At 36.3% G+C, this 14513-nt stretch overlaps 2 protein-coding genes across 5 annotated transcripts in view; both read right to left on the minus strand.

Annotated features, from left to right (window-relative positions):
* The window catches only part of LOC120724348 (T-cell surface antigen CD2), a 61818-nt gene that overhangs the window by 20605 nt on the left and 26700 nt on the right, over nt 1–14513 (minus strand). Inside the window, exons 1-6 of one of the 4 annotated variants that reach the window (XM_040016513.1) lie at nt 4398–4682; nt 2789–3103; nt 2355–2603; nt 2108–2272; nt 1859–1975; nt 891–1560 (exon numbers count right to left, since the gene is read on the minus strand). The exons of 1 other annotated variant lie outside the window; for it this stretch is intronic. In XM_040016513.1, the coding sequence (XP_039872447.1) occupies nt 1370–1560; nt 1859–1975; nt 2108–2272; nt 2355–2603; nt 2789–3103; nt 4398–4446 (1086 nt within the window). In that variant the 5' untranslated portion in view covers nt 4447–4682 and the 3' untranslated portion in view covers nt 891–1369. Of the gene's footprint in view, nt 1–890; nt 1976–2107; nt 2273–2354; nt 2604–2788; nt 3851–4397; nt 4688–14513 lie in introns of those variants that run through there. 2 more of the 4 variants (XM_040016515.1, XM_040016511.1) reach the window with 2 other exon arrangements.
* Nucleotides 8799–14174, minus strand: LOC120724347 (hemicentin-2-like). Its single transcript, XM_040016508.1, has 6 exons — nt 13733–14174; nt 10776–11096; nt 10334–10591; nt 10063–10251; nt 9791–9943; nt 8799–9395 (listed from the first exon to the last, which is right to left on the minus strand). Exons 1-6 carry the CDS (start codon nt 13779–13781, stop codon nt 9205–9207), a joined length of 1161 nt encoding a protein of 386 aa, XP_039872442.1. The 5' UTR covers nt 13782–14174; the 3' UTR covers nt 8799–9204.

Here is a 14513-nt window from a genome sequence, read left to right on the forward strand (position 1 = left end):
ACACGTAAACGGCGTTTGGAATCACCGAAAACTGAGATTTTTTAAAACTCCTTTTTTTGCGTTTATGTGTGGACGAGGAATACAGAGTTCGTCAGGCAACGTCAAAGGTATGTGCTTTTTTCACGTCACGCTGTGCGCCACGTTATTGTTTACATGAGATGAATTGCAGAATGGCAGGTAGTCAGATTAACAGTATTTTGTCTCTATCTTCAGTTTTTACAGGCTTACATATACACACGCAGTTAATGTCCCTCTATTTAGAAAGGCAGAGGCGTCACGGTGTAATTATTTTACGTGTAGTTGTTTTTTTCCTGTTTAATAATATTCAACATTGCTATCAATGCATTTTTTTTTTTTAAAAAAATGCCTCTCTGTGCAAAATGGGTTTAAAAACATAAACAGCTGTGGGATCCTGTTTGTCCGTGATTTAGACAGGGGGAACAAATCGTGGCAATATCAGCCTGATGTTATTTGTATCCCACTGTAACTTTACTGTATAAAGAGCTAACATCTCCAAAATGTCAGGAGTAGTTAGTCATTACAACAAGTGTTTGTGAACTAAAAATCAAGAATGTGGGATATTGTTTGTCCATAATTTGAAGAGCCCAACGGTGCTCCCGACAAAGGAAAGACCAATTAAGCAGGGGAGACCTACCTTGGCACTTGTGCAGGTGAAACCAAAGGGAAGATATGCTTCACCATATTTTCTAGTGTTTGTCTTAGAATAAGGTTGGTTTGGAAACATATTCAGCGATGCTTCATCTCCTGCTTTGCGTTTGTGTAGGAGCCCCGTGCTAGCAGTGTCCAAGCATTGTTTTTTTTTTTTCCCTTTTCATATCGAGCACCCCCTGCAATGGCTCTGCGCCCCCCCTAGGGGGCGGGCCCCACACTTTGGGTAGGTCTGACTTAGTACATGTATTATTATTATAATTTATTAACAATAATGAGTTATTAAGTTATTGTTTTTATTCAATATGTAAATTTGTATCACTGTAAAGTGTTGCTGCAGTGAAATTTGTCAAACAATTCTGTTTTTCAATTTTACCTTATTCTTTTAACGAGATAAGTGAAAAACTTGTCACGCTGACATGATGACAGGAGGAAATCTCAGATCTTTAACAGAATACAAATAAAAAATAAAATAATAAACTCATGGTGCTTGTAATTGAGAGCCACCTAATACAGTATGGATTTATGCCCTGTTATGAACAACAAGTGCAGTGAAAGTGAAGAAAATCAATATGCATGAGCTTTGATGTGAAAAGCTCATACACTGAAAATCACAATAAATGAGAGACATTCACACATCTTGACAACAAGTCCTCCCTCTGTGGCTCTTCAGTGGTTATTCTGCATAGAAGCTCTTAATTCACCTGACTTTATGAACTCTGGCATACAAGCAATCATCTTCTGTAGGTTCAGTGTGCTGAGGCGGCTTTGAAAAGTGGACTTGGCCATACTCCACCTCTGCTTCCACCTGTCCTGTTTGCTCCACTCGCTTCTCCTGCTGTTTCATGACCCCTAGATTAGCATATGTTACTTCGTGCTCACCTTCTTCATCTGCAAATTAGCAAGAAATGTGAGAAATTGTGAGACTTCTTTGCTTTTTTTTTTGATAGGAGTGAAATAAAAATGTTCACTGTCATGTCTGCTGTGGAAACAGCTGTTTCGTTTTAGCACAAAGACTGGAGACGATGTGAAATGGTTTGTCTGACTCTGATCAAAGTTCACACAAACAAAAAGATTTAAAAAATGTTTCAATAGTGAAATGTAGTTTTATTGTTGGGGGGAGCTGTTTCTCCTTCTTTCCAGTTATTGTATTAAAGTGAGCTGATCAGGGATAATCAGGTTTTTGTACCTTTTTTTTTTGTTGGTCTGTTGTTTTGCGTTTTCCTCTGAGCACAGATGAGTGCTACACCCACAACTAAGTAAATTACAGCTGCTGAGAGAACAATACTAACCATTGGGAAATATCCTGTTCAAAACAAAGAAAGCCACAAACACAGATGTTTGAGTCAGCAAACACACAACATGTTTTTATAGAAAAGGACAAGAAGGAAGAGGAAAATTACACACACTGAACTACAGGTTTTTATTTTCCACTTACTAATGTACCATGGATCATCACTGCTGTTAGTGGAGTTTTCTTTTGACACGATGCCAGTTTGTGTATGATCTGTTGTTGTTTTAATACACAGGGTGTTATTGGCTTTATACACCCACCGTGATATCTGTGACCCATTGACTGAAGTGCAGTTAATGAAAATGCAGCCTATGAACAAAAACAGATTATTTATGTAAGACAAAGCAACCAAAATGATGACACGTGTTATTATCAGAATGTTCTCACTCACAACAGGTAGATATTCTCTCCTCTTTGGAGACGTTGTTTCTGACTGAGCAGGCAAGACGTCCTGAGACGTGCTGTTTCAGGGTGATGATGTTACTCTCATTATTTCCAGAAAGAAGCTCAGCATCTGTCAGTGTGCGTCCATCCAGAGTCCAGCTGTACTGAGGACTGTCCCCTTCCTCAGAGGAGCAGGACACCTTCATCTCTCCCTGGGACAGACACTCAGAGAGCAGCAGGACAGAGGACACAGGAGCTGAGAGAAACACACAGATGAGTTTAGATGTTAAATCAGAATCTTCGACCTTCTTTTAAGTCTCAAATGAAAAGCACAAAATACATGTGTCTTGAGTTTTTTTGTTTTTTTTTTGCATATTACAAAGGTTATCAAACAATGTTAAATTGATATCTATTCATCTGTTATGAACAGAGAAAAAATACCTTGAATAAACAACTGTAAAGTCCGCTGGCCTGATGATTTTCCATCTGAATCAAAGGTCTTAAGGCTATAATTACCACTGTCATTGCTGCTCAGGTTATTGAGCCTAAATGTTCCATTACTGGGAATAATGGTAGACCTGTTTCCTATCATATTAACCTGATCATTTTTCACATCTAATATTTTTAAAGAATTCTTTAATAATTGGTATCTAGGTAATTCTGAGGTGCTTTTCATCAGCTGGATATCCACACTTCCTCTCAAAGCTCCATAACACTGAGCTCCATCCTGTCTGCCATCACAGTAAGTTTTCACACCTGCAAAAAAAAAAAATAAAGCTGTCATAGGTGTTAGTTTATCCCCAGATTGCCTGATGCAGTGGCCTGAATTCTAGCATAGAGGGCTTTGCTGTGTGCCCTCCTTTCTCTTTCTCTTTACGGAAAGCTAAAGATCAGAAGTGGAAACAAAAGAGGGTCAAAACACCACCAGGACTCAAAGACTAGGCAGACCAACCTGAGCACTGGCTGGATTAACTCTAGGAACACTTAAAACTCAGTGCCTTACACATGGATTTTGTTGTGCTTGGCGTTATACAAGACTAAGTATTATAACAATACTGCTTCAGACTTCATTGTTGCCTTTCTTACACTTGAAGTTTTGTACTGTCGTAATTCAGTTCTGTGCATTTAGGATGTAGTTAGAATGATGTGAAAATGTTCCCTGTTCCTCTCTATTCCGAGAGGAACAGAGAGGTCATGTATTGACTCAGCAGGCGGCTTTCAGACAAACTTCTCTACTTAACACAGATGCAAACTTGTACAACCTACATACAGCTATTTCCTGTTAGTGATCATTTCCAGATAAGAACATGTAAATATAGACCAGGCAGGAAGAGATTAGTATCACATCTTACATTTGCTTTCAGTATCTTAGTATTAACTACTTAAAGCACTTGCCAGGAGACAATATCAGGTTATTCATACTAAAATCTCCTCATCCAACTTAATATCATCTGACTGATTCCTGTTCTACATTCAAGTCACTATTTTATCTTCTTCAAATTATATAAAAAGTAAAATTGTTCACATTCAATATGCGTTATATTCACATTGGATAATCAACATGAATTTTTCAGTAAATAACAGATTGCTTTACATCTCAACTCTGAAATCATGGCACAAGAAATAACCATTTGCAAGTTGTTTACACTCATTCTATGTTAAGACAGTTGAAATGAAAAACATTTTAACGAGTAAAAATGAAAATGGATCGAAATGTGATATGAGACACATACCATGAAAACAAACAAAAAAAAAGTGTGCAAACAGGAAGTTGGTTTTGTATAGCAGAAATAAATAGGAATAGTCTAAATAATTCCAGAGTATTAGATTCTAAAACGTATGCACAACCTGTCCAGGATGTACCCCACCAATAGATGGATGTATGAGATGTGCAGACTTTATATATTTGTTACTGAATATGGAAACGCTTTTTAGTACTTTAGTGCTCAAGATCCTTTTTAATTATCTCTCATAATAATGCATAATGTAAAGCTTTTATTAAGTGTCTTTTAAAATAAAGTGCTAGTAGAAATACATGAAAAAAGCTCACTATAAGAAACTCCGACCAGCAGCACCAGCAGTCCCACCGCAGCTTTCATGTCTCGTCTCTGTTCAGTGTGTGTGACCCAGATAGAAACAGCCTGCAATGTATCCTGTTGAAAGCTTTGACCTATAAGAACATTGTTATAGTCATCTTTTTTTTTTTTTTTCCTCTGAGGTGTAACTAAGGAGGTCTTATTTTTCTTCCGCTTTCAACATCCCACGACTGGACATTTCTGAGCTGAAAAAAGGAAACAATCCTTATAAGTAGTCAAACACAGAGCTAATCGTTGCACGGTAAAAATTTATAACCACGGCCACATTTCTTCTGCATATGATGATAATAATAATATTGATAGATTTTATTTGAAAGCACATTTCAAGACACCCAAGGACACTTGACAATAGAATAAAACACATAATAGAACAATGACAACAAGGAACAATAAGAAAACTAAAGCGCAACGTAAGATAAACAAACAATAGGTTCACAGTGAATATGCAGATTTGAATAGATGGATTTTGAGTTGAGTTTTAAACTGGGGGAGAGAACCAATGTTTCTTATATCTGGGGGTAGAGAGTTCCACAGCCTGGGATCAGAGCAACTGAAAGCTCTGAAGGTGAGCAGTAGAAGTTTGTATTTAATCTGGAATTTCACAGGGAGCCAGTGAAGTTCCTGGAGAACAGGGGTGATGTGCTGGTAGGAGGGGGTTCTGGTAATAATGCGGGCAGCAGAGATTTGATCCAGTTGAAGCTTATGGAGGGATTTTTGGGGGAGACCATGCAAGAGAGAATTACAATAGTCAGTACAGGAGGTAACAAGACTGTGGACAAGAATGGACGCATACGTTTGAAGTGTGTAGTCGCCTTAATTTAGATTTTTATAAAGTCAGAAATATCCATGATACAGTTTTGGACAACAGTTCTGTCAGTGGCACCTGCCCCTTTTGCTCGTCAGTGCCCCAAGTGCCCTTTTCTTCAGACATTTTTTTGTTTGTCTTTTTAATGTGTGTGTGTGTGTGTTTGTAGTAATAACAATTGACTATTAACACCAATTTTGCTAAATAAAGGATCTGTCTTGCATCAGTCACATTATGACCTTTAAGCAATGCTCTCCCTTAATGACAGAGAGTGCTGCTTACAAACTGGGAACAAGCTCACAAAGAGCACTCGTATTTTTCAAGCATACAACACACGGAGACAAATAGGAAAAACAAAAATACAGAACTAAACTTTTACTAGAAACATGATACCAAGAATGCAGGGGAGGCACAGGAACAGAACAGAAAACCTAGAAACCAGGAACTATAAATATAATACAGACAGAAAACAATCATTCAAAGAATATAACTTAAATCAAAAACACAAACACTGGGTCTCCACACCCAGTACTGTGACAAGTTACAGTCGTAAAGTTCTGTTTATTAGCTTTATTGTGTAAAGGATCATTTCAAAATGTATTCAGAAACTTGATACCACAGAATGTGCATGAGTCAGAAACAGACAGCCCAAACATAGCATCCTATGTCTGTGTTAGCTCAGCAGCCAGATTCAGACTCGTACAACCTACTTTAAGCATGTTTCCTGTTAGTCTTGAGCTTCAGAAAAGAACGTGTAAATTTAGACTAGACAGGAAGTGATCATTATCACATGTGACAACTGCTCCAAAGTATCTTAAAATTAATAAATTAAAAAAGTTACATGACACAAGTAAAAAAAAACAACAAAAAAGTGTGCAGCCAGGATTTTGGTTTTGTGAAGCAGAAACAGAAATAGTCTAAATGATTCCAGAATATTTGATTTGATTTTTTAATATATGGAAAAGAATAGTGAAAAATACTTTTTCTTTTTTTTTGAGTACTATTGTATTCGGGATGCTTTACATATTGCTCTAATAACGTAAAACTTTTATTGACTGCACTTGATCGGATTTCTGCAAAACGTGTGAATAAAGATGAAAAAAGTCAACAGCTTACCATAAGAAACTTACCAACATCACCAGCAGTCCAACCACAGCTTTCATGTCTCCTCTCTCTTCAGTGTTTGTGACCCAGTCAACAGCTGCCTGCAGTCCGTCCTGTCAGAGATCAGTGTCAGAGGAGAATTCATAAAAACTTGACTAATAAGAGCATCATTATATTAATCTTGTTTTTCTGAGTAACAGGCTCCTATAGCAGTGTCGTACTTTGACACAGGATAAAGAAATTGCTGCTTCACTGAGTGAATGGGTTAAATGCAGAGACGAATTTCCCCACGGGGATCAATAAAGTATACATAATTATTATTATTATTATTACATCATTATTAAATTTTACAATAGAAAAAATGATGGCATTTACAGATGTATCCAGAAATGTGTATTTGTGTGTTGGAAATAGAAATCGGAAATACATGCAGCAATTTGTTAAAATGTGCAAACAAATGTTGGGATACCATATTTGAGAGATGTTTTTATTTAAGCCACCAGATGGCACTGTTCCTCTTGAAATGCCCCTAGTCAGGGAAGGAGATAGTGGATAGCTTGCACTGATCCAACATCAACAGTACTGCTGTTCCGTATGTAACATTTTCTTATCAATTGAATACTAAGTAAATACAATTTAGAAATTTTGATTAGTGTAAAGTTTCTAGTGTTGTATGAATTGTTCTGTATGAGTTGAACTGAAACCCCGGCATCATTTTACCGTTGTCACAATGTTATATCAAGAAAACTAGTTTATTCTAGTCAAACTATGATGTATGTATGATGTTTTCCACAGACTGAAGAACAACAATCAATGAAGGAATGGACATGTATACATTTATTTTGTATGAGAGCAGATCACAGGCCTTAACAAGAATCAATGACTAACTCTATTTAATCTGTCAAAGGGCTTATTACAAATTTTTGCTATAAGTAATATCGTTACAGCTGCAGTCAAATAATCAATTAATAAATAAGTAAAGTTAATATTTACTGAAACAAATGAAGTATCTTTATTTAATTTCTTCCCCTTCAGTTTTCTGTACATGTAAATATGACCTTTCAATGTTCAATTAAATTTTATTTATGAAGTGCCAAAAACAGACAACTAAAAGAGCTTTACATCCTATTGGAGGATACAATAATGTACAGAGAAAACCTCAACAATCAGACAGCCCTCTATGAACAAGCACTTTGGTGACATTTGGAAGGAAAAACTTCTATTTAACAGGAAGAAACCTCAAGCAGAACCAGGCTCAGGCAGGGGCAGCCATCTGCTGTGAGCGGTTGGGGGTACAAATTTTAAACCATAACTTATATTTAACCTCCTAAGATTCGAACTCTTCCACTGCATGCATTTTTAATTTCTCTTTGATATTTGGGCTGATTGGGACCTGATGAATGTAAAAACAAAGATTTTTTTTTCACCTAATTTTTGTTTCTAAGAAAAATGAGAGCCACATATGAGGATATTCGTTTAAAATTTCGATAGAACAGTAACAGTATAATGTCCTCGTAAGTGGATATCAGGCCCTTGTAGAGCACAATTGAGTATTTATGTCTAAATAACCCAAAATGTGATGTCCACATATGTGGACGCCAGGTCCTAGGAGGTTAAGGAAAAAGTTAGAAGCTGCTGAAGTTCCCTGTTGCCATTAAGAAAAGCCATAAATAAGAGCTACCATCTAACAAATCTTTCATTACATCAACACTGTTAGCTTAACTAATTAAAAATACAATAAAGAACAAACTGAGTCATCTATATTGGAACAGGTTGGGATATCTGGGACAGATATAAACAATGATTAATGTTTGTGAATATATGGACACTATGAAAAAATATGTTAAAATATACATTGCTACAGGGTAGGGAAGGGTAAAATATACATTTATCTTTGTCTAAGGAGCTTGGAAAGAATCTTTGAACAGAGGCGGTGGTTTACGACACCAACTGTCTGCCATCTATAATCCAGTTTTGAGATCCCTTCCCAGACGCCTTAATGCACTCACACCCTGGGCCATCTGACCTCAGGAAATCACATGATAGGGTGGGGCTAGGTTTCACAATGAGCTCACCCGAAACCCTGGCTGATTGTGACCCACACATGTTTTCACACCTTGGCTCATGTGATTAGGTAGAGGATCATCAGGGGGTCCTTTGTCCCTCTTTGGGGGGAAACTCCCACTGGGTTTAAATCTGGGACTCTCCACCATTTGACCTTAGAACTGAAGAAGCTTCTCGGATGAGAGGTGAAACGTCTTCAAGCAACTTAAAGAAGTCCAGACGCTTTTCTTTCCAAGCTCCTTAGACTACGATGACCTGGATGAGTGAGAACCTTCAAAAACTAATTTACTATTAATAATAATGAGTTGTTAATTTATTATTTTTATCCAATATGTTAATTTGTCACAAATACAAAAAAGATGCCAAGATGTTAAAAATACAACTTCCCAGAAAATGATCAGTATTGATAGTATTATGTCTATAAGAAGTCATTTGATATTGCTTAATCTATAAATTTTAACTGTCTAATGTTTCTCAAGATTTTTTTTTTAACACCATGTTCTCTTTTTCTGTGTTGCTGCAGTGAAATTTGTCCAAAAATTCAGTTTTTCAATGTTGCCTTATTTTTCTAACAAGACAAGTTAAAAACTAGTCTCACTTAAATGATAACAGGAGGAAATCTCAGATCTTTAACAGGATACAAAAAAGAACACAAAAACCCCCACTCATAAAAGCTGTGGTTGAAAAGCTTGTACACTGAAAATCACAATAAATGAGAGATATTCATACATCTTGACAACAAGTCCTCCCTCTGTGGCTCTTCAGTGGTTTGCATAGAAGCTCTTAATTCACCTGACTTTATGAACCCTGGCATACAAGCAATCGTCTTCTGTAGGTTCAGTGTGCTGAGGCAGCTTTGAAAACCGGACTTGGCCATTCTCCACTTCTGCCTCCACCTCTGCTGTTTGCTCCACTCGCTTCTCCTGCTGTTTCATGACCTCTAGATTAGCATATGTTACTTCGTGCTCACCTTCTTCATCTGCAAATTAGCAAGAAATGTGAGAAATTGTGAAACTTCTTTGCTTTTTTGATAGGAGTGAAATAAAAATGTTCACTGTCAGTGTCTGCTGTGGAAACAGCTGTTTCGTTTTAGCACAAAGACTGGAGATGATGTGAAATGATTTGTCTGACTCTGATCAAAGTTCACACAAAAATGTTCCAGTAGTGAAATGTAGTTTTATCTTTGGAGAGAGCTGTTTCTCCTTCTTTGTAGTTATTGTATTAAAGTTAGCTGATCAGCAACAGCCAAAAATTACATTTACATATAACAAATGTATCAATAAACTCAACCTAAAACAGCAAAAACAGTTATTAAACAATGTAAAATGATGATGTATATTTAACAACAAAACAAAATCCAAAAGGTACACTAACCCGAGCAAGTGACTGAGGAAAAAATAAGTTTTGTACTTTTTGGTTTAGTTGGTCTGTAGTTTTGCGTTTTCCTCTGAGCACAGATGAGTGCTACACCCACAACTAAGTAAATTACAGCTGCTGAGAGAACAACACCGACTAGTGGGAAATATCCTGTTAAAAACAAACGAGACCACAAGTTGGCAAACATACAGTATTTTCTTAATGAAAAGGACAAGAAGGAAGAAGAAAATTACACACATAGATCTACAGAGTTTTTATTTTCCACTTACTAATGTACCATGGGTCATCACTGCTGTTAGTAGAGTGTTTCTTTGACACTATGCTGGTTTGTGTAGACTCTATTGTTTGTTCTCGTGTAGGTTGTGTTGTTGGTTCAATACACAGAGTGTAATTGTCTTCATGCACCCACCCTGATTTCTGTGTCCCATTGACTAAGGTGCAGTTAATGAAAATGAAGCCTATGAGTAGAAACATATACTTGATGAAAAACAGAATGACCAGAATCATTAAAGTTGTCATTGTCACAGTGTTCTCACTCACTGCAGGTAGATATCCTCTTTTCTTTGGTGACATTACTGACGTTGTTCCTGACTGAGCAGACCAGATGTCCTGAGATGTGCTGTTTCAGAGTGATGATGTTACTCTCATTATTTACAGAAAGGAGCTCAGCATCTGTCAGTGTGCGTCCATCCAGAGTCCAGCTGTACTGAGGACTGTCCCCTCCCTCAGAGGAGCAGGACACCCTCATCTCTCCCTGGGACAAACACTCAGAGAGCAGCAGGACAGAGGACACAGGAGCTGAGAGAAACACACAGATGAGTTTATATGTTAAATCAGAATCTTGATCATTCTAAAGTATAAAGAATAACATATAGGCATCCAAAATTTTATAAGATATGCTTTATAGATTAAAATTATAATTTAATTTATAGATGAATTCATAACTTATAATGTTAGCATTTTCCAACAGGGAAAACATTACCTTGAATAAACAACTGTAAAGTCCACACGTCTGATATTCTTCCATCTGAATCAAAGGTTTGAAGGGTATAATTACCACTGTCATTCCTTCTCAGGTTATTGATCCTGAATGTTCTATAACTGGAATTAAAGGCAGAGCTCCTTTCTGTGATATTAGGAATCACCTCATTATTTCTCACATGTAATATTTTTAATGAATTCTTTAACAACTGGTATCTCGACATTTCTGAGGTGCTGTTCATCAGCTGGATGTCCACAGTTCCTCCCAAAGCTCCATAACACTGAACTCCATCCTGTCTGCCATCACAGTGAGTTTCCACACCTGCAAATAAAACAAATGTAAAAAAAACATAAATTATTATTTTAGGTGTTCAAATAGTACTTTTTTGCTGATTTTCTGTCTGTTTCAGTGCCAGAGGAGAGATGGTGGCTTTATTGGGCAAAGGGTCTTAAATATAGAGCCTTATGCAGGAGGAAAAGAGGAAGGCCTCAGAGAACATTCATGCAGAGGGTAGGTGTGACAGAAGAGGATGCTGTGGATAGGGTGGGATGGATGCTGTGGTGACCAAGCTGAAAGAAGAAGAGAAGTTGGAGCTGCTTCTTAGTAAGAATAATGAAACTCGTTTTTTGGCTGTATGGTGTACAGCTTCTACCTAGCTTCAAAGCATATTGTTGAAACACCGTGAGGAGAGCTGAACAGCTTACCATGGGAGACTACAAAAACATAAATAGTCCATCTACAGCATCTATGCATGCTCACCATTCAGCCTCTGCTGATCCAGTCAGCAGCTATCAAACTTCAAACTCATCAAAAAAGAAATGATCAACTTCAGAAATAAGTTTAGGTGACAAAATTTAATAAAATAAATGATTTTTCATTGCCCTTCACAGTCAAATAAAACTAATACTAATACTAAAACTACTACTACTTCTAATAATTATAATACATTTTCAACCTCTACATAAGATTTCAGATTACAGAAGGATATATAAAAAATTTGAAATTGTACTGTTGGAAATACTAACTCTGTCAGGGTAATCTTTAACGGCTTGACAAGAGTTCAATTTGGATATTTAACAGTCAATGTTTACAAAAATTAAATATCAGGTTTTTATTTCTTTTTTCTTATATTCCACTAAAACATTAACACAATACACAATGCAGCTACGCTAATTTTGAGCTTTTATTGTTTCATTTTAAAACTTAAGCATTTTAGAAATAACACTGCTTTCAAAAAATCTTTTCTACAAATGATGGCACCCTCTAGTGGTGAATAATAATAATGCTACTTCAGACTTCATTGACAAACTTTCACACCTTTGTTGCATTTCTTACACTTACCTTCCTGTACTGTCATAATTCAGTTCTGTTCATTTTTATTTTTATAGCATAAAATCACAAAATATGCCACCTCCACAAAGATGAAGGCCTCGCAACATTAGAGAAACCCACTATTAACATATTAAACTGCATTCAGGTATATTACTCTGTTTGACTGACATGATCCGTAGTGGGCTAACAACCCTCACGACCACCTTTGCTGGGATAGCCACCATCAGGGGTTTATTATATTGGAGTCTCCACCAGCTGTTCTAAAACTGAAGGAACATTTTGGTTGAGAGGCGAAAAAAAACTTAAAGAAGACCATTTATTTTATTTTACAATGACCTGGGTGGGCAGTACAATGGCAAGTGTTTCATTGTATACTCTGTTGTAATAGCAAAATAAGCTATATCGGATTTAAAGAATTCAATTTTCTAAAAGCAGACATCACTGATGGGGTTCATTTTATACTCCTGTAAGTTTTTAAAGTTTTGTGTAATGTTTTGGGTGAATGTTTGGTGGCTTTCACCCAGTGCCATTCAGGATAGGATGAGTTACAGTCTTACATTTTTGTTTTATTATAGTTTTATTGGATGATGTAAAAATGTGCTCCAATACTGGACTTGATAACACAGCTGGTACATGTGCAAAAAAAACCAAACAAACAAAAATCAACCCCCCCCCAATAAACAGCATACTATAACAGACTGTTTATTGGGGGGGTTGATTTTTCTATTTAATCACAAGGCAGCTTTAAGACAAACTCCTCTACTTAACACAGATGTAAACTTGTAACAACCTACACTGAGCATGTTTCCTGTTAGTGATCAGTTTCAGACAAGAACACGTAAATTTAGACCAGACAGGAAGTAATTACTATTACATTTGACATCTGCTTTCAGTATCTTAGTATAAACTACTTAAAGCAGTTGTCAGTACTCAATATCACCTCATTGGTACTAAGAATTCCAACCAAATATTGAACTCTCTTTGTCCAACTTAAAATCATCTGATTCATTCTCCTGCTCTACATTCAGGTGAAAATTTTATATCCTTCAAATTTTGTTTTTGAAAATAATATTTTTCGCAGATTGTGTTAAACCTCAACACTGAAATCATGGCAAAAGAAGAAAACATTAGCAAGATTGTTTCCACTTTTTCTATTAAGACAGTTGATATGGAGAGTTCAGTAGCCAAGATGAAAAGCTAAACTTTAACATATAAAAATCAAAATGGATCTAAAAGTGACATGACAACGATGCCATGAAAACAAACAAAAAAGTATGCAAAAAGTAAGTTGGTTTTGTGTAGCAGAAACAAAGAGAAAGATACAATTGATTCGGAAATGTGTGCACAACCTGCCATGGACTAACAACCTGTCCAGGATGTACACCACGTTTACCTCTACGAAAAGCCCTGCTTGAGAAATAGATGGATGTATGAGATGCATGGGTACATATTTTTTTTACTGAATATGGAAATGCATTTCAGTATTTTAGTATTTGAGATAATTTTTTAATTATCAACAAAGGATAATTTAAAACTTTTATCGTGTGCACTTCGTCTTATTTCTTCAAAGCAACTGATTAATCATTTAAAATTAAATTTTAGTGGAAAAACCTTAAAAAGCTCACCATAAGAAACTCTGACCAGCAGCACCAGCAGTCCCACCACAGCTTTCATGACTCCTCTCTGTTACGTGTCTGTCACCCAGTCAGCAACAGCCTGCAATGCATCTTATTAGAGATCGTCAACAGAGGAAAAAGAGTGAAAACTTCAACCAATAAGAACATTGTTATAGTCATCTTTATTTTTCTCTGAGGTGTAACCGAGGGGCTCTCATTTTACTTTCACTTTCATCATACCATAACTGGACATTTCTGAGCTGAGGAGAAGAAACCGATCCTTATAAGTACTCAAACAGAGAGCTGTTCTTTGTAAGACGATGCATCTCTTCTGCATATGTTTAAAGTGTGTCGTCACCTTAATAAAGACTTTTATGAAGTCAAAACTCACTATCGTTACAGTTTTGGCCAAAGTTTGTGTTTTATACTTGTTGCTTCAGTTTTCAATTAGATTGTTGTTTACATGTTTAATGTAACAGTGACATTAGTGACAATGATCTTGGACTTTTATTTAAAAGCTAAAGGCAAATAAAATGTTGCAATCTGTTAAAATATATTAATAAGTCACCATATGTATTTATATATGTACACATATACACATGAAACAGAAAAAGAAAGCGAGAGAGAGCAAGAGAGTATCACTGATACTTTTTAAGACCTCTGGAAATCCTGGCGAACATTTGCTAAATCCTGCTTTTAAATGAGAAAGCCTGGCTTCTTAGGAGCCAAAATATAAAAAAGGGGAATGACACATGACTTTTGTACATTAGTTTTTATTTAGCATTATGAG

The sequence above is a fragment of the Simochromis diagramma genome, unplaced genomic scaffold (assembly GCF_900408965.1).
Source record: "Simochromis diagramma unplaced genomic scaffold, fSimDia1.1 OVJJ01000685.1, whole genome shotgun sequence".
NCBI classification, from domain to species: domain Eukaryota; kingdom Metazoa; phylum Chordata; class Actinopteri; order Cichliformes; family Cichlidae; genus Simochromis; species Simochromis diagramma.